This window comes from Heptranchias perlo, chromosome 9 (genome assembly GCF_035084215.1).
Source record: "Heptranchias perlo isolate sHepPer1 chromosome 9, sHepPer1.hap1, whole genome shotgun sequence".
In the NCBI taxonomy this organism is placed as follows: domain Eukaryota; kingdom Metazoa; phylum Chordata; class Chondrichthyes; order Hexanchiformes; family Hexanchidae; genus Heptranchias; species Heptranchias perlo.
In genome coordinates, this window is record NC_090333.1 from 52,635,974 (window position 1) to 52,656,260 (window position 20,287).

Below are 20,287 nucleotides of genomic sequence, written 5' to 3' on the forward strand. Positions count from 1 at the left end.
CTCCAAATATCCAATCAGAAACAGAAAATGTCAGGATTTCCCCTGATGGCTCAGTGTTAAGTGTACCACCTGCTGTGGTGCTCAGCCACGCAGACTAGGAAGTCCAAGGTTTATCATTGGTCTGTGCAGTTAGCTAACTGTAGCTGTGTAGAAGCTTCAATTAGCCGGTGTGCCCCTGTGCTGGGGAGGGATTAAAAAGAAAAAGAATTCAGGTTGGGTTCTCACTCCTGATCATTATTCAGTGACTCCTGCTAGAAAGTGAGCATTTGTAAACGTGAGTGAGAACAGGACCGGGCTTGGCTGTGATGTCCCACAAAGCTGAATAGTCTGCTTATACTAAAAGTCTAAACTAATACATGAAGAATGGTCCCTTGGATGAGGTGCGAGATGGCTGTCCCCAGTTGTGAAACCATCTTCCCAGCAGAAGTCAATGTGTTGGAGGGGAAGATGGAGGTAGCAAACAACATCATTCAGGATGATAGATAGCCATTACAGTCATTGTACATCCTGTTGCTGATTGATACAGTAAATTACCTTGAAAGGCGTGTTACCTCATGACTCAGTAACTCCAAAAAAACTCCTAACACTTGCTTTTCCCAAGAGCAAGGACCAATTATGTGCCATGCTTTCACTTTCTCTCACGCCACTCCGAAAACCACTGATGGCATCAGGTTAATGTCGGACAAAATCAATTTTTGTGCTTTGAAAAAAGTTATTAATAGCACCCTCAGCAAGAATGAGATTTTCCTCAAAGAAACCAGATGTGCAGCTGCTTTGTAGTATTCACTATTATTCCAAATTACACTCTGCGAAGACTGCGTTTTAAGTCCTCCAACCTCATAATCCCTCAACACCGCACAGCCTGCTTCCCAAGATCCACAAACAGGACTGCCCCGGGAGACCCATCGTTTCAGCCTGTTCTTGCCCCACGGAACTTATTTCCTCCTACCTCGACTCTATTTTTTCTCCCCTTGTCCAATCTCTTCCGACCTACATCCGTGAATCTTCTGACACCCTCCGCCACTTTAACAGTTTCCAGTTCCCCAGTCCTAACCGTCTCCTTTTCACCTCGGATGTCCAGTCCCTCTGCATCTCCATCCTCCACCAGGACGGTCTGCGGACCCTCAGCTTCTTCCTTGAACGGAGGCCCAACCAGTCCCCATCCACCACTACCCTCCCCTGGCTGGCTGAACTTGTTTTTATGTTGAACACCTTCTCTTTTGACTCCACTCACTTCCTCCAAATAAAAGGTGTCGCTATGGGAACCCGTATGGGTCCCAGCTATACCTGCCTTTTTGTGGGATACATGGAACATTCCTTGTTCCAGTCCTACTCAGGTCCCCTCCCTCTCCTCTTTTTCCTATATTGGTGCCACTTCCTGCTCTCACCCCAAACTGGAAAATTTCATCAACTTTGCTTCCAATTTCCCCCCTTCCTTCGCCTTCACATGGTCCATCTCCGACTCTTCCCTTCCCTTCCTCGACTTCTCTATCTCCATTTCTAGGGATAGGCTATCAACCAATACCTAATATAAGCCCACCGACTCCCACAGCTACCTTGACTACACTTCCTCTCACCCTGCTTCCTGTAAGGAAGGACTCTATTCCTTTCTCCCAGTTTCTCTGTCTCTGTCGCATCTGTTCTGACGATACCACCTTCCACACCACTACTTCCAATACGTCTTCCTTTTTCCTCAGCCGAGGATTCCCCTCCACTGTAGTTGACAGGGTCCTCAACCGTGTCCTTCCTATTTCCCGCACTTCTGTCCTCACCCCTTCCCCTCCCTCCCATAACAATGATAGGGTTCCCCTTGTCCTCACCTTCCACCCCACCATCCTCCACATTCAACGTATCATCCTCCGCCATTTCTGCCACCTCCAGCGTGATCCCACCACCAAACATATCTTCCTCTCCCCTCCCCTTTCAGCATTCCGAAGGGACCGCTCCCTCCGCGACACTCTGGTCCACTCTTCCATCACCCCCAATACCCGCTCTCCTCTCCACGGCACCTTCCTGTATGAGCGCAGGAGGTACAACACCTGCCCCTTCACCTCCTTACTTCCCACTATCCAGGACCCTAAACACTCCTTCCGCGTGAAACAGCGGTTTACTTGTACTTCTTTCAATTTAGTATACTGTATCCGCTGCTCAGAATGTGGTCTCCTCTAGATGGGGAAGACCAAACGCAGATTGGGTGATCGCTTTGCTGAACACCTCTGCTCAGTCTGCAAGTGTGATCTTGACCTGCCGGTTGCTTGCCATTTTAATTCCCCGTCCCACTCCCTCTCTGACCTCTCTGTCCTCGGCCTCTTACACTGTTCCAATGAAGCTCAACGTAAGCTCGAGGAACAGCACCTCATCTTTCGATTAGGCACTTTACAACCTTCTGGACGCAACACTGATTTCAATAACTTCAGATCATAACCACTGCTCCCATTTTTTCGAACAGCACATGCTGGTAATCGTTCTGCTGTTGCCATTTACAGTTCCTCTAGATCCATCTTTTGTTTCTTAACTTGTCCCACCTTGCCTTGCACAATCATCCCTTTTGTCATTTAATCACTCCTGCCCTCCACTCTACCACAGACCTTCCCTATTGTTCTTTCGCCCCCCCCACTTCCTCCCCCCTTACCCTGGCTCTGTACTTGCTTAAAAACTGTTTAATCTTCAAATTCTTCCAGTTCACCTTAAATACTTTTCATCTTAACTACTTCATGTGATAGCAAGTGCCATATTCTAACCAATCTCTGAGTAAAGAAGTTTCTCCTGAATTCCCTATTGGATTTATTAGTTTTTAGTCTAAGTCAGGTGATATTTTTTTCCTAATTATTTTGGTTGATTTGTGGGTATTTGTAAAGAAAAGTGATGGGGAAAGTAAAAACACTGTTAAATACTGGGAACATTCACAAACATAGAATCATTGAATCTTACAGAGCTGAAGGTGGCTATTGGCCCAAAGTGCCTGTGACAGATCTTTGAAAGATCTATCCAATTTGTCCCACTCCCCTGCTTTCTCCCCATTGCCCTCCAATTTTTTCCTTTTCAAATGAATGCCTCGATTTTAAAATTCTCATCCTTGTTTTCAAATCTCTCCATGGCCTCACCCCTCCCTAGCTCTGTAACCTCCTCCAGCCCTACAACCCCCGAGATCTCTGCGTTCCTCTAATTCTTGCCTTTTGCGCATCCCTGATCTTTATCGGACCACCATTGTCAGCCTTGCCTTCAGCTGCCTAGGCTCTAAGCTCTGGAATTCCCTCCCTAAAACTCTCCGCCTCTCTCTCCTCCTTTAAGGCGATCCTTAAAACCTACTTCCTGTCCGAATATTTCCTTATGTGGCTCGGTGTCAAATTTTGTTTGATAACGTTCTTGTGAAGCACCTTGGGACGTTTTACTACATTAAAGACGCTATATAAATGCAAGTTGTTGTTGTTATTATATATTTAATTCCCTTTTGAAATTTACTGCTGAATATGCTTCCACCACCCTTAGGTAGTGCATTCCAGGTCATAACAACTCACTGCAAAAAAAATTTCTCCTCATCTCCCCTCTGGTTGTTTTGCCAATTATCTTAAATCTGTCTCCTCTGGTTACCGACCCTCCTGCCAGTGGAAACAATTTTTCCTTATCTAATTTTGAACACCTCTATTAAATCTTCCCTTAACCATCTCTGCTCAAAGGAGAAGAATCCCAGCTTCTCATATCTCGCCACATAACTGAAGTCACTCATCCCTGGTATAATTCTGGTAAATCTCCTCTGCTCACTCTCCGAGGCCTTGATATCCTTCCTAAAGTGTGTTGCCCAGAATTGTATTGTACTTTGTTTAATATAATAAAATATCTAACACAATACAAAACATGTATTGCGCTTGTACATGCATTGATTGTTTTTCAACAGAAGTAGCAGGCTAATGCAACCCCCTTTTGGAGCACTGAATGGAGTAAATGCAATAAATGGTGCATGTATGGTTCCTGCTTCCAGGACTACCGTGATTAACAATTATATGGTACACTAAATGGGATTTAATTTCCTTTGTGCACTAATCTTCAGTGCACTGATTAACATATTCTTGTTAAATCCCTGTCTGTGCTATTTTAATGGGATAACAACTGTGTTATAATACTGCCAACAGGGAATTAACAGGAACGTGGTAAGCAGTGCATTAAAAAAAACTGCAGAAAGGAATTTAAATCCCTTTGTGTTATTTTAAAGAAACCCAATCTTTCCATGGACTTTATCTAGCACAAGAGTGGCACACAGACAGAATATAAATACATAGAGGTAGAAATTTGTTCGCGCCAGCCTGCGCCTGTTCGAGTAGGTCCGAGGCTTACCTGACATTGGGCCTCGGGCTTCATTTAAGTTACAGTGGCGAACTGAGGACATCTAACAGGCGTCCTCAGGCAGCTCGCTGGCAAAGACCATTCGAAGATTGGGTTGCAATGCCAGCAGCGGCCCTCAGTAAGGGGTTAAAGGGGACCAGGAAGGGGTGCGATTGGGTCAGGAGGGAGGGTAGGGGTCAGGATTGGGGGGGGGTGGCGTGGAAAACAGAGGCTGGGATCGGAGGGAGGGCAGAGGCCGGGATTGGGGGGGGTGGGGGCTGTAGCGGCGACAATTGAGGGGAACGATCGCCCGTTTTACACTATCACCCATAGCTAAAATTACCCCCAGAGATACTTAGTGTGCACAATAAATAGTTTAATTCTCAGCTTCACTACATAAACAATTTGTAATGTCTCTGCATTGTACAGAGATACGTTCACTTACTGGGTACAAGGACCCTCGCAGTTAGCTGGTAGGGATGGAGCAGTCCTGCTGCTCACTTGTCCGTGCTGTAGTGGGGGCTTCTACTAAAACTCAAGCTGTTGACGAAGGTGATGAAAGATATATTGCCTCTAAAAAACTTTAAATGAGGGCCCTAGAGGTGAAAAGAATTCAGAGCTTTCCAAATGCCAGAATTATCACTAGGGGGTCCCAGTAACAACCACATAACCCAGAAATACTTGCTCTACCCCAGTGCCCTAGCCAGCTATTTTTATAACTGTATTCTAATTATGCACTGTTAGTTGCTCTCTTTTCTTTCTTCCTTTTATTATTCTTTTGCCTAATGACTAATGAAATCCCCCAACAATCTTAATTGCCAATAAAGCAGTCCAGAAGAATAATTTCACGCTGGAGTATTGCAATGGAAATATTTAGCAGAGTTTATCTTTTTAATAAAATTTGGAGATTAATAAGCAGGTCCCTTTGCCAACAGAAAATGCCAGTGACTGCAAAATACTGACTCTGCCTTTTGTCTTAAACAGAAGAATGAATGTTTTGCTCCCAATAGACACCCTCCCTTCTCCCCCCCACCCAGCTCAGATCAAAGCAGTTCTCTTTATTGATAACACCAGATGGTGCTGAACTGTACCAAAAACATTATAAAGCAAGTTCCAATAGAAGCCCATGCAGTTCGAGGTAGGTCACATGGAATAAAGAGACTAATGGGGGTTATCTTAATGGGTAAGAGTTCAATGCATGCAATTGAGATATTCAAATCACTGACAAGAACACTACTGGACTACAGTGCTGCTGTAGACCCCCCCCCCCCCCCCAAAACCCAGCCCCCACCTTCCCCTGGGAGAACAAACTCTAACATAAAGATCCAAGTGTTTGGAAAACTGCAATTGCTACTGATACATGCATTAATTATTGATAACTGCAACATTTCAATGGAAGTTTCCCCTCACCCCTCATTTGGACATTTAATTGTTATTTTAATCTTTGCTGTATTATGTAGTTTCTTTGGATAAATATTACTGTGAATGATTGCACTGCTCCTTCAATTAGAAATAAAGAGATACTGTAAAAAGTGATTGACATGTTGATAGGTTTGTTCATTCCATTTTAACTGCTGAGTTAAGGCTAATTTAAGATGGATGTCAGGTCGTGCTTTGTCTCTCACACAGTAACAAACATTTGGTAAGGACTTCTGGATAGGTTAGTGGAAGAAAATACTCTGGAATCATTTAAGAGACAGTTCGATGTCAAGATGGGGGAAATAAAAGTTTTTGTAGATGGATGAGCTAAGATAGGATGAATAATCTTCCTTATTCACATCTATTTGATGAAAGATAGTACCAGCCTACCTTCTCAAATTCTCTTAATGTGTGCGTCTGCAGCGGGAGTCCGGTCTCCTTTGTGTCTCCCAGAAGAGCTGAGAGAGAAAAACACAAGGGCGTTTGAAACTGAAATAAAGTAGAATATAATGGAAAATACAGAGACACACTAACCAAAATGCAGGAAGATAATTGAGATACACTCAATAAAACATTGTTGTATATGGAAATACAGCAAATCACCATGATACACCATCTAAATCTAAAACACTGCTGCATACAGAACTATACAAGTTGCTGCAACATACTAGTACTGTGTCAAAAAATATAATTCATCACTGAGCTACTGGGATGGATTTTCAACTTACTGCCAAGGTGTAAAACTATCACTGCAGATAAGCCATACGTTTTATAAACCGCCCAATTTCCACAATGGAAATGAAAATCGGAAGGTTTCTCTAACAGATGGCCAATCTGCAACGTTGTTTTACATTGGGGCTGTAAGTTGAAAATCTACCCCATTCTGTCTGGAACTGTGAACATTAAAAGATTTTTAAAAAAATGTTGTTCTCGGGATGTGGGCGATGCTGGCAAGGCCGCATTCAGATTAAGACTGAACCATGTAGAGTGGGACTGAATTCACATGTAGACCAGACCAGGTAAGGGTAGCAGGGTCCAGTCCCTGATTGACATTAGTATATAGTTGGGTTTTTACCACAATTCAATAGCTTTCATGGTTATTTTATTTGGTGCCAGCCCACAAATTATCAGATTTTCAGAATTGAAATTCCCAACTTATCATGGTGGGATTTGAATGCACAACCTCTGGACCACATAGTTCCTCCAGTACCATAACCAATAGTCTATCATACCCATTCCGTGTTAACATGTTGAGTGACATTTAGGATCAAAAAGAGTGAGGCAGATTGAAACCCTGCTCAAATTCACAGATCAACGTATATTTTTAAGAACTGCGGCACATCAAAATAGGCTACATTTATAAAGCAAAATATCTGAATCTGAATCAAGCTTGACAAGTCTGCATTCAAGCATACTGAAATACTTTTTAGCAAATCTCCAGCAAATATAAGTGCGTAGAGATTATTGCAATCAAGGGCACAATAACCCGATCAATCAATCGCCACAATAACCAAACAGCTCATTTACATGATGATCCAACAGGTCACTTAACACTAGTACAATAACACAGGCAACTAGGAATGGGCCAGCAACGCCCATATCCCAAGAATAGAATTTTTTAAAAGTGTAAAACGGGCTGTCGATTCACTATCTCTCATTTTGCGATGCCGCCCGAGAGGAATTTCCACTCTATAATGCCCAAATGGATCGCTGCACAGAAACAGAACAAATTCTTGCACAAATTATCGGTGCCTTGAATTGATTTCACATGATTCCTAAGGCTTGTTACATGAGCAAAGGTCTCAGTGTGCGTTGGCTGACCATTTCTCTCCATGAGATGAATGACATATGATTCAGGAATTTTTAAAAAAATGTAACAAGGATGATCTGAGACATATTTACAAATCACAAATAATTTTATGGGGGTGATTTTCATCTTCAGGTAACAACAGTTCTCTTCTACTTTGCACTGCAGTAATACCTCCTAGAATCCCAAGTGCTAATAACATACAATTTTTCCAAAATGATTCACAATTTCAGATGCAAACTTCACTGCTAGGAGGCAAAAATTGTTTGTAAGTCAAATTTAAAGAGATGGAGACAATTAAAGTGGAATGTCACAAAGACAAGGACAAAAATTTAGAAAGCTCCTGAAAAGCATTAAAATGTATCTCACTCCATCAACAGGCTTTGCCAAGGCTGAATGCATGGGATTAAGAAGTGAAGGGATGAAGAGAAAGGCACCCATAGGCACAGGCATGAGTCTGCAGACAAGTGATGGTGCAGTCCAGCACTTGGTCTCCTCTTTGGTGGTTGCTGAAGTCGAGGTGAAGCTGCATCAAATGCTTGCGAGGAGGGTTTTCCTCTGTGCCACTCCACAGAACCATCCTATAGGTCAACACTCTAGGATGCCTGCAAGAAGATGCAGCCAAGTTTCAGGCTACAGCTGATTGTTACTGTCCCTGCACACGTGCAAGCTCTATGCTGTAAGGTGACCACAGACGTCCTTGCAGCAGATGGAAGAGCTCGGCATCTTCCCCTCTGCTTTTCCAGATCCTCAGAAGAATGGTTACCACAGTTATTCACAGGGTGGGTGTACCAGAGCCTGCAAAAATGCTTGGTGGCATCTTGACAGGTGTGGTCAAACAGGCAACATTGGCTCCTGATCACCCTGCCTGCCTTTTTTCGTGCAATTATCATGTCAAACATGACATACTGTGATTGGGAACCTTCCAGCATAAGGGTTAGATGGGCAGTCGCATCTCATTGTGATGCCACCAGGGTTCTGTTGCTGCAGCCGTCATTGGGAAGAGGAGCTTCCACCAACAACGTCTGACAAAGAGGTATTCTTCCTCTCTCTGCAGATGTTGGGATGCGGGTGTGGGCGGGTATTTCTGATCCCGCCTGGCATTCTTCCACTAGTCCCCTTTTCCACCGAATACGTCATCTTCAAGGATTCCTGGTGGCAAACCTCTGGTACCAATAAAGGAAGCTTGAGGCAAAATAAATAACTGCACCTGGCACCAAGGTTCATGAAAGCCTAAGTGCCAGCTGGAACAAAAATACTACAAGAAGGCCCTTTAAAAGGCCTACTGCACTTTAAAGTGCATGCACCTTTATAATGCCCTCCCAACTGAGCATTTGCCCCACCAGGTTTTACTGGCGTGCTGGAGTTACACAGACATTGAGTGCTCTGCCAAAGTGGCCATTGTTCACGTGAGCCAGATAGTGAGTGCCAGCTGACTATTCTACCATGGACACTGTCATAGCTATGTCTAATCCTGATCTCATCTGATGTCCAAACATGCACATATTTCCAATAAGAGGCTAGTGATAGGGATCAGGAGCAGAAATCTTGGCTGATTGTCCCCTTCTCTACCCCAGGCACGCTGAGGGCAACTGTAGCAGTCCAACTGCTGCCCAAGTTGAGATCAGCTAACTTAACACCGATGAGGAATTAAATCCAGTCTGTTCATGTACGGTTGGGCATTGGATTTATTAAATGAGCCATCAATGGGTGCTGGCAATCTTATTTAACACAGTTTGGTGTGGGACATCAACTGACTGCATCAAAAATGGGCGAGGTGGGAGGGGATATCTACTGCTCATGGCGCCATACCACAGTTTGAGTCATCAACATCAGGAAAGGAAAGGAGATAAATTAAGGAATTGAGGTTGTCCAACAGAGTATTGAAGCAGTATGTGGTGAACCCATATTCATTGGCGACTGGGATGAGAATGCCCAAATTTACATCATTTCAGAGTCTTGTAGCTGACAGGAAATGTAGAAACCCATCAGTCCGAGTAGGATTCCAAGCCACATTTCACAGATGAAAGGGCAACATGCCAGGCTGATGCACCACACAAACTTCTTAGCACGCAACCAGGCAGCATGGAAAGCTGATGCACCACACAAACTTCTTAGCATGCAATGGAAAGAAGACTAAAATGGAAAGACGACTAAAATGGAAATAAGTCTAAAATTATGAAAGTAATTACCCAATAAAAATGTCTTATATATGCTCAGTCTTGGTAACATCAGACATTTCTACATTTGTCATATATTGTCCCTCCCAGGATCACTAAAATAAATGACAAACAATATTTATTATTCCTATTTAGCCAATTTACTGCTTTTATTTGAGCTACTAACTTATTGCAATATTTTATGTACAATTTTTATTAAGATGGTACGATTGTGCAACATCCAATATATTTTAGAAAAATATTTTCCCTTCTCCAATTGTCTTCCTTCTACATCTGAAAGTGCAAATCCATAGGTACAGGCATAGGACATTCAGGCCATTTAGTCTGCTCAACCATTTTTTTTAGCTCTTTTTTCTCTATAATCCCAATCCACCGGCCTTCCTCCGTAATCCATAATACCCTTACTTCCCAAGTAAATATCAACCTTTTTTTTTATTCGTTCATGGAACGTGGGCATCGCTGGCGAGGCCAGCATTTATTGCCCATCCCTAATTGCGCTTGAGAAGGTGGTGGTGAGCCGCCTTTTTGAATCGCTGCAGTCCGTGTGGTGACGGTTCTCCCACAGTGCTGTTAGGAAGGGAGTTCCAGGATTTTGACCCAGCGACGATGAAGGAACGGCGATATATTTCCAAGTCGGGATGGTGTGTGACTTGGAGGGGAACGTGCAGGTGGTGTTGTTCCCATGTGCCTGCTGCTCTTGTCCTTCCAGGTGGTAGAGGTCGCGGGTTTGGGAGGTGCTGTCGAAGAAGCCTTGGCGAGTTGCTGCAGTGCATCCTGTGGATGGTACACACTGCAGCCACTGTGCGCCAGTGGATGAAGGGAGTCAATGTTTAAGGTGGTGGATGAGGTGCCAATCAAGCGGGCTGCTTTGTCCTGGATGGTGTCGAGCTTCTTGAGTGTTGTTGGAGCTGCACTCATCCAGACAAGTGGAGAGTATTCCATCACACTCCTGACTTGTGCCTTGTAGAAGGTAGAAAGGCTTTGGGTAGTCAGGAGGTGAGTCACTTGCTACAGAATACCCAGCCTCTGACCTGCCTTTTATCAACCTCCCTTTTAAACACCTCATATCTGCCTCTACTGCCTTCTGGGGCACTGCATCTCACAAACCTTTGTGTGAGGACATTTATTCTCGATTTGCTTTTACCCAAGATAAAATTGGCATACTTCTAATTTTAAAATCGTGTCAATGTCTTCTGAATTTTCTTACTAGGGGGAAGAGGCCAATGCTGGGGGATAAGGTTTCGTGGATATTAGCTACCCTTGTTCAAGTGGCCATACTTTATATGTGAGTCTAGACAGCAAAGGGCTTTTTTTCCTCTTCGTTGTGCCGGGGGAACGCTCTGTGAAGAGGAAATGGGAGCACAGACCAGTTACATTAGGGCTCCAGCCCCACTATGCTGCTTGGGATTTTCAGGGCTTCTCTAAATGGTTGTAACTGGACCTGTGCCTCCAGTAGGTGCAGGCCCAGCATAAAGATGTTGATGAAGTGGGAGGGGGCATTCCTGGATTCCAGCTTCCGTTTACTCTGTCTGTGTCTGTGGGAGGCCCAAACAGAGGGGCGTTCCAAAGAAACTGGCGGTGGGACCCTTCACAAATCGCAGGCTCCATGGGAGTTCCGGAGACATTCTGAGGGGGAGATTTTCAAACTGTGGCCAAAATGGGCACGGAGTGGTACCCGCTCAAAGCCACAGCGGGAGGTCCAAACCCTTTTCAGTTTCAGTCCTCATTTGTACTGTGGTGGTGGGCCTTCTTCTTGAACCGCTGCATTCCGCGTGGTGATAATGCTTTCAGAATGGTAATAGATAGGGAACCCCAGGATGTTGACCCAGTGACGATGAAGGAACAGCGATATATATGTCCAAGTCAGGACGGTGTGTGACTTGGTAGTGATAGTATTCCCATGACATTGCTGCTCTTGACCTTCATAGAGCTTGATAGAGCTCACTGGATGGTGTGAGCTTGGTGAGTTGCTGCAATGCATCCTGTAGGTAGTACGTACTGCAGCACAGTGCACTATTGATGATGCACAGTGCCTGCAGTATGTTAGTTGCATTTTGTTACTGCATTAGGTTATTTTGATGTGTACGTTGCCATTTTTGCATATTTACTTAGTTTCTTTACCAACCTTTCCTGAAATATAGTTGATTCTTGAGCTTAGCTCCCAGCCCTCGTTTTACAAGTAATGGGAGCTTATTACAATTAGTGTGAGGGGCAATTTTCAGCAAGACCAGCCTTCCCCATGTCGGCACAAGTGGCAGGTACAACTCTTGAGATTGGCAACATTGCAATTTCAGGGCTTATATGTAGAAAGAGCATTTATAAATAAATCAGTATTTTCAGCTTTTATCTGCAAAAAACACCTTGGATTTTAAGGTGGCACCTGGGATGGAAGAGTAAATAGCTCAATGCCACAATAACATCATGTTGTCATGTAGTCAGGTGCTGGTGATATTTGACATTGTGGACTGTATCGTCGCATCTGAGTATTTGCAAAGCAAATGAAAAATAGATTGCCAAACATTATTGGACGAAGACCATGGAGATGAAATTGGTCTTGCTCACAAGCAAAAAACAGGTGATAATGAATCTGCAGCCTATTTTACACATTGCCAATGGAAAAGAAAATTGGGTGGGGTGTCTAAAGGGTGGCTGATTCATTATCGCCCGTTTTGCGCTACCGACCAAGACCAATTTCACCCCCAATGCTCCTTGAAATAAAACTACAAAATCCAACAAACTGGTAAAAGCCCTCAGCAATATTTTTGTTGGGCATACTTATCATTTGGTACCAATGCACAATAAGAAAGAAAAAAATTACAGGTAAGCTAGTACATTTTTGATATACACTTTAATGTAGTGCAATATACTTTAATGTAGTGCGAACACACATCTTGGGGGTAATTTTAACTTTTATTGCCAGGCAAAAAACAGGTGAAAGTGAATTGGCAATCGGTTTTACACCTCGCCCGATCTTCTTTTCCATGGTTTCATGATCTGTGCTCCCAGTGGGTAAGGCTGTGTGATGGGACCATACAATCGGGAAACTGTACTGCTGGCCGATTTTCACAGTTCAAGTGGATAGTTCCAGATACAGCATCACACTCCACTGAAATTCTTGTGATTGCTTAGTCCATCTCTTAAAATAAAAGTAGTGGTTTTATGTACTTACTTGTCATATGACTGCTGGCAGGTAGAGTGCTATCTTCGTTGAGGTAGTCCCTGCAACACAAAGACAGAGTCAATTGTCTTATTGTCCATTCCATTAAGCAGCATAAAGGAACAAAGTGACTTATCGGTGGTTTGGTTTTTACTTATTTTTACTGAAAGAGTCCCAGTTTTCCCCTTCGGCCACTTAGTCTATTCTGATTTTGGCATTCCAGTCCAGCTTTTCATCTACTTTACATGCATTCAAACTGCAAATGCTGCTTCTAACCAGTTCTTTTTCTTCCTGCCCTGCATTCTGATTAAGTTACAAGTCCTAGTATGATACTTTTGCCTTTTACACACACACACAGAGGATACACTGAGCATGAATACCCATGACGTGCACCTGCTTTTCTGATCTCTATAGAAATTTCTTTTCCATATTTCAATAGTATTTTTGCCTTAAATTTTTTCCTTCACAGTTTTAACAGTATTTAACAAAGCTCCAAAATAAACCCTGATAAAATCCCATAAAACTGATAACTTTCTTTACCTGAAGAACACAGCACAATGGCTTCAACAACTATAACGGTTAACCACCTGTATTGCTTGTCAACAGAAATTTCTGGCTTCCCAAGCTAAAAATCCACAATGGACGACAACTGCACAGTTAGTCATAATCTCGTCAATAATTGGACTATGAAAGAATGTTAGGAGTGTCACTCATTTGGCATGGCCATTCACTATTGGTAATAAACTAAAGAGGAATTTGACGCCATCTTAAAAATTGTAATTGTCCAGTAGCTTACCCACAAACAGAATCCTTACTTCAGTGTTCTGGCAAATGTGTACAGTTCTGCTGTGGAGAAATCCAGCTTGCAACATTACATTTATTGTTGTCATTTTAAGGGCAGCAACAATCTGGTCTGTTTCTGCATACAGGCCAAGTTCACTATGGACAGGTTGCAGAGTCAAATATGGCCCAAAAGCAAAAGCAAAATATTGCAGATGCTGGAGATCTGAAATAAACACAGAAAATGCTGGAGAAGCTCAGCAAGTCAGGCAGCATCTGTGGAGAAAGAAACAGAGTTAATATTTTGGGTCGAAGACCTTTCATCAGGGTTCTGACGAAAGGTCTTCGACCTGAAATGTTAACTCTGTTTCTTTCTCCACAGAAGCTGCCTGACTTGCTGAGCTTCTCCAGCATTTTCTGCAAATATGGCCCTAGATGGGATTCATTATTTGAATTAGTGGATTACGCTACATTACAATCCAGTGCTCATGATTGTGTGTCCCATCTGGCATGATTTTTACTGAGAAACTTGAGTCTACAAGCAGAGGGGCAAAACGTCACAATCCAATCCACACAAAACGGAAAAAAAAGGGGGGACTGTGGTTTAGGGCTGATATCGCCTGCAAAACAGCAGCACCTGGTTCAGAACACAAGGCCAAGAGTTTCTGCAAACTACTGCAACTTTGTTTTTTGGTCCCTATTTTCTCCTGCATCCTCTCTTAATGGTGCTTGTTTAAGCTGCTGTACAGTTCCATGGGGCTAGACACTGAGTATCTGCTGCTGAGCACAACCCTCTCCTCATCCAACAGCCACACATGGGCACTTCACGGGCTGCGTAGTGTTAATTAGGATCATCTCCAACTTCTCCAAGATCATTTTTTAAGCCAAAAGCCTTCCACTTTTGGTCAATAGTTAGCCAAAGAAACAGAATGAAGATTTCTTCTGTGCACTCAGTGTAGCAAAAACATTATAAAGAATGGTTTATAAAGAAAGGTTTGACAGAAAAAGGTAACATCTGCAGAGAATAATATTGAGTTTTAAGCCCGAATTCATACTCCCTCAGCGCCAACCCTACCATATGAGGAAATATCCTGGTTTACATTGAAGATAGAAAGAAACAACAATTCCAGTTTTTAAACAAGGGCATTATAGACCTTGTTCACCAGTGAAACGGGACAGTAGCTCCTGCAATCTACAGGTTTTTAAACCCAAGCGTGGTATTGCCTAACCACTGCTTTTTAAAATACCCCATCTTCTTTACTTTTTTCAACCATTCTCCTGTCCTGCTCTATCTGCTTTAGGCAATTATCTAGATTTCTCAACATGTAAAAGGATACATGCAGTCTGCCATAAACCAGGGATTCATTGAAAATGTTTAGAACTCAATGTGAAAAAAATTGTAGAAGAGGAACATAGGAACAGGAGTAGGCCATTCAGCCCCTCGTGCCCGCTCCGCCATTTGATAAGATCATGGCTGATCTGTGATCTAACTCCATATACCCGCCTTTGGCCCCGCTATCTGTGGCCTTATTGAGCTGCAGCTCTCTAACTATTTGGTCCATTGAGCAGCTTCTTGAGATAAAGGACAGCTTTCAGTATCTGAACAGGAACAGTTCCTACTCTTTTTAAAATTTTAATTCAGAATAGAATATTTATTAAATCTTGTGAAGCCAATTTATCTGCATAGTACTTACAAGAAAGTGTACTAGTACATTGGGGTACATTGGTACGTGTTGCGAAGAGTGTGCAGCGGGGGATCATATTCATTTGATGAGGGTCCCTGGCATTTTTGTTCCTCTAGTTTTCTCCCCTCCTGTCCTGGGGTACTGGGGTAAAATTCCAGAGGCACTACACCCTCCAGTACCTCACCCAGATGATCTTTCTTCATGTGGGCCTAGACAGTGTGTCAACAGGGTATTTAACCATGAAGTGAATCACAGTTAAGCCTTATCTTGTCCTCTCCTGATGTTCAAACACATATGCTTTCCTGTAGGGGGTCAATAGATACTGACTAACAACAGGATCCCTGGCTGACTTTTTACCCATTCTTAACACAGGGGCCCTGAGGCCAACTGTAGTACCTCTCACAATGCCCCAACTGAGATCAGCTAACTCCGGACAGACGGAGGATGGAATCCGAGACCTTCTTGGTCTATATGGCTCAGCTGCATTAAGAGTTGTTCATTTACCAGCTGAACATTTTAATGTTACTTTCTAAATGAATGGTTATAGTGCCTATTGCTTTAAGATTATTTTTTAGCCACATCTGTTTTCTGTGCACTCACAAAGCAGCTGCCCAAATCTGAAGCCAACAACACAGTCCCACATCTAGGTTAATGGTATCCTGAAGGCAATTAGTTCAAAGTCCATGGCTTAGGTTTCTGCTAATGCCCTTGAAAAGGCTAAACCTTAGTGTAGTACAGGGAGGAGATTTGCTCTTTGCCTTGTGTACTTGACAGCTGCAGATTTTCATTTACTGCACATTTTCAGCTGTTCCAAATTATCTCCCGACTTAGAAATGCTCAGCAGTCATTGCACTTATTGCACAGTTGAGACCATATGGAGAATTCTGCCTTCTGGAATGCAGGCTTGCAAATACTATGAATTAAATTCACTTACATTCAGGCACAATGAGCACAATAATGAGCTTGAAACTGCTGTGAGCAAAGAACGACCTGCGCTCACCGCTCCTTACATAATAACTTACCCATATTGTACCCGTGGTCTTTACTGTGGGAACTAATTCTAATGGGAACCTGAAAAGAACCAGCATTAACTCCCATGAACCTAGCACCTATGTGGGCGACAAGTGGATTGCTCTCTCCCCTCAATCAATCAGATTGCAGCATCCTTGACAAGCCACAAAGAGCCAAAACCATGAAGTGAAAGCTACAACAGTAAAATCAATAATTGTAAAAACAGTCTGAGAAAGCAAAATAAAGAGGGTAAGAAATATTGAATTAAAATACAGAGATAAAAGAGAGAGAAAGAAAAATTTTAAATTTTTTTTTAAATGTCCAACTATTAAAATCGCAATGAATGAGACTCCACATTTAAAAAAATTAAATTTTCAGTGCCAAAGAGGCTGTTTGGCAGTCATTAATACTTATCAGGCTGTTAAAACTTAGTTTACACCAAAAAAAAGAGCATACCCGTTTTGTGTCGAGATTAGTTAGTTTCCAGCTGGGCGGGAGAGCAAGTTGGCGCTGGTCCATTATTTGTAGCCAGCAAGGTCTCTTTAATGCAAAGCTTTCAGATCACCGGCGAATCAGGAAGAGCAAGTTCCAGATTTCTGAGTTTGACTGCGCATGTGCGGTCGCCGGAACTTGCTCTTTGATTTCGCCATTAATAACGGTGAGCACTGTTAGGCTCACTGTTATTTTAAATGCAATTTTTGGGTCAATGTCTTGCCACACAGCTTTATTTCTATTTCACTCCGAGAGATTATGATCTCGATCAGACTTTTGTCATTGTAGCAGCACCCTTCATAGTTTTCTAAAAAACTGTCCTGACAGCAAGAAAATCAATAAACCAGGTTATGCAGGGTATGGCAGTATTATGGTTATGGCACTAGACTAGTAACCCTGCAGTACTGAGTTCAAATCTCACCATGGCAAACTATGAAACTGAATTCAATATATCTGATAATTTGTGGGCTAGCACCAGAAGAAAATTACCGTAAAAGCTGCTGGAGTGTTGTAAAAACCCAGCTAATGTCCTTCGGGGAAGGGAATCTCCATACTGTCTGGCCTACATGTGACTCTCATTGTAATTACAACATTTCCCTTTCAATTTTGTTATGTTAACTTTCACCATCTTGGTTTGTTGATGAATCAATCAAATCTAAGCATTTTATGAGGTAATCATTGAATGTTTATGGAAATGTATGTTTATTAAAGACAGCACAATTAAGAAAATGCACTAAATCTTCCAATTCTGCACTCTGGAAATGCATATTAGGAAATTGCAAATAATTTTCCATCAATTACCTTTATAAAGTAGAAAACATTTTGGGTACCTGAGGGCACAAAAGGGGATGTGGATGGATCGAGGGAGGAGACTGATGGATGGGAACATGTGGGGGGTTGAGTCCTGATGGTTTGAAAGGGGCCAACTCTCCAATAAGGCTATTAGACTCTGTTTCCCATAATACTGCCATAACCCAACAACAAACAATCCTGACAAACAAAATCCCTTCCCCAATCCTTCTGGATGCCCTCCCCAGACTGCCCCCATACTCCCTGATCCTGTAACCACTCTCATTTCTCACAAAGCAGTAGACTGCAGTTGCAGTGCTGCCCGATCCCAGAACTGCCTCCAATGATACCAGATCCTGAGACCGCCCATCCCAACGCCCCCAAGATCCCAGGATTCCTCTTCTAGTAGTCCCAGATATCAGGATCTGCCCAGTGTTCATGGAACCTCCCTCTCCAGTATTCCCGAAACTCTAGAACCCTCTTCACAGTCTTTCCAGACCCTGGGTGCCCACTCATAATACTGCTAAACTCTGAAACCCCACCCCAGTACTCCCATATCTCCAGACTAGCCCAATACTGAGAAGTCAGTGTCTCAGGTAATACTAGTTGGCATAAAACTCCTGTTCTTATAAAACCTCTAATTCATCATGAGTAACACCACAGGAGATCAAAATGTAGTTAAATTATTTTTATTCAGCACTGCAAGTCAGTGTTCAGAGTACTAAAGGAAGTGGCCCTGGAAACAGTGGATGCATTGGTGATCATCTTCCAAAATTCGATAGACTGTGGAACAGTTCCTACAGATTGGAGGGTGGCAAATGTAACCCCACTATTTAAAAAAAGGAGGGAAAGAAAAAACAGGGAATTACAGACCAGTTAGCCTAACATCAGTAGTGGGGAAAATGCTAGAGTCCATTATAAAAGATGTGATAACAGAATACTTAGAGGGCATTAACAGGATTGGACAAAGTCAGCATGGGTTTATGAAAGGGAAATCATGCTTAACAAATCTACTGGAGTTTTTTTGAGGATGTAACTAGTAGAATAGATAGGGGAGAACCAGTGGATGTGGTGTATTTGGATTTTCAGAAGGCTTTTGATAAGGTCCCACGCAAGAGGTTAGTGTGCAAAATTAAAGCACATGGGATTGGGGGAAATATACTGGCATGGATTGAGAATTGGTTGTCAGACAGGAAACAGAGAGTAGGAATAAACGGGTCTTTTTCCGGGTGGCAGGCAGTGACTAGTGGGGTACCGCAGGGATCAGTGCTTGGGCCCCAGCTATTCACAATATATATCAATGATTTGGATGAGGGAACTAAATGTAACATTTCCAAGTTTGCAGACGACACAAAGCTGGGGTGGAATGTGAGCTGTGAGGAGGATGCAAAGAGGCTCCAATGTGATTTAGACAAGTTGGGTGAGTGGGCAAGAACATGGCAGATGCAGTATAACATAGATAAATGTGAGGTTATCCACTTTGATTGTAAAAACAGAAAGGCAGATTATTATCTGAATGGTGATAGATTGGGAAAAGGGGAGAGGCAACGAGACATGGGTGTCCTTGTACACCAGTCGCTGAAAGCGAGCATTCAGGTGCAGCAAGCAGTTAGGAAGGCGAATGGTATGTTGGCGTTCATTGAAAGAGGATTTGAGTACAGGAGCAGGGATGTCTTTCTGCAGTTATACAGGGCCTTGGTGAGACCACATCTGGAGTATTGTGTGCAGTTTTGGTCTCCTTATCTGAGGAAGGATGTCCTTGCCATGGAGGGAATGCAATGAAGGTTTACCAGACTGATTCCAGGGATGGCAGGACTGACGTATGAAGAGAGATTGGGTCGATTAGGCCTATATTCACTAGAGTTTAGAAGAATGAGATGTGATCTCATCGAAACATATAAAATTCTAACAGGACTAGACAGACTAGATGCAGAGAGGATGTTCCTGATGGCTGGGGAGTCCAGAACCAGGGGTCACAGTCTCAGGATACGGGCTATGCCATTTAGAACCGAGATGAGGAGAAATTTCTTCTCTCAGAGGGTGGTGAACCTGTGGAATTCTCTACCACAGAAGGCAGTGGAGGCCAAGTCATTAAATGTATTCAAGAAGGAGATAGATATATTTCTTAATGCTAAAGGGATCAAGGGATATGGGGAAAAAGCGGGAACAGGGTACTGAGTTAGACGATCAGCCATGATCATTTTGAATGGAGGAGCAGGCCCGAAGGGCCGAATGGCCTACTCTTGCTCCTATTTTCTTTGTTTCTATGTTCCACAAATGCAGAATGATAGCACCAAAAAGCTGCCAGAAGGCACAGTATGCCTAGCACCCAAACCAACACCATGGGGCACAGAAGCTCCAGCAACCAAACTGACGACAGTGTTGCACCACGCGGCTCAGACGGCGGTGATGCCGTGCCACGTGGCTCAGACGGCGGTGATGCCGTGCTACGCGGCTCAGACGGCGGTGATGCCGTGCCACGCGGCTCAGACGGCGGTGACAAAGTATTAAGGCGGTTGTCATAATGAGCACACGATTCACACAAACCTAAGAGGATAATTTTATGTGTGCGCTCGCAGTAGGGAGGCTTGCCTGCAGGGAGCACATAATTTTAATAGCGGAGAAATCTTGCAGAGCCTGAATTTCC

General features: G+C 43.2%; 1 protein-coding gene across 1 annotated transcript in view; it reads right to left on the reverse strand.

Moving 5' to 3' along the window:
- pde4dip (phosphodiesterase 4D interacting protein) overlaps window positions 1-20,287 on the reverse strand; it is a 432,228-nt gene that overhangs the window by 358,844 nt on the left and 53,097 nt on the right. The window contains exons 2-3 of the mRNA XM_067990444.1: window positions 12,896-12,945; window positions 6,130-6,197 (exon numbers count right to left, since the gene is read on the reverse strand). Coding sequence (XP_067846545.1) covers window positions 6,130-6,197; window positions 12,896-12,945 — 118 coding nt within the window. The remainder of the gene's footprint in view (window positions 1-6,129; window positions 6,198-12,895; window positions 12,946-20,287) is intronic.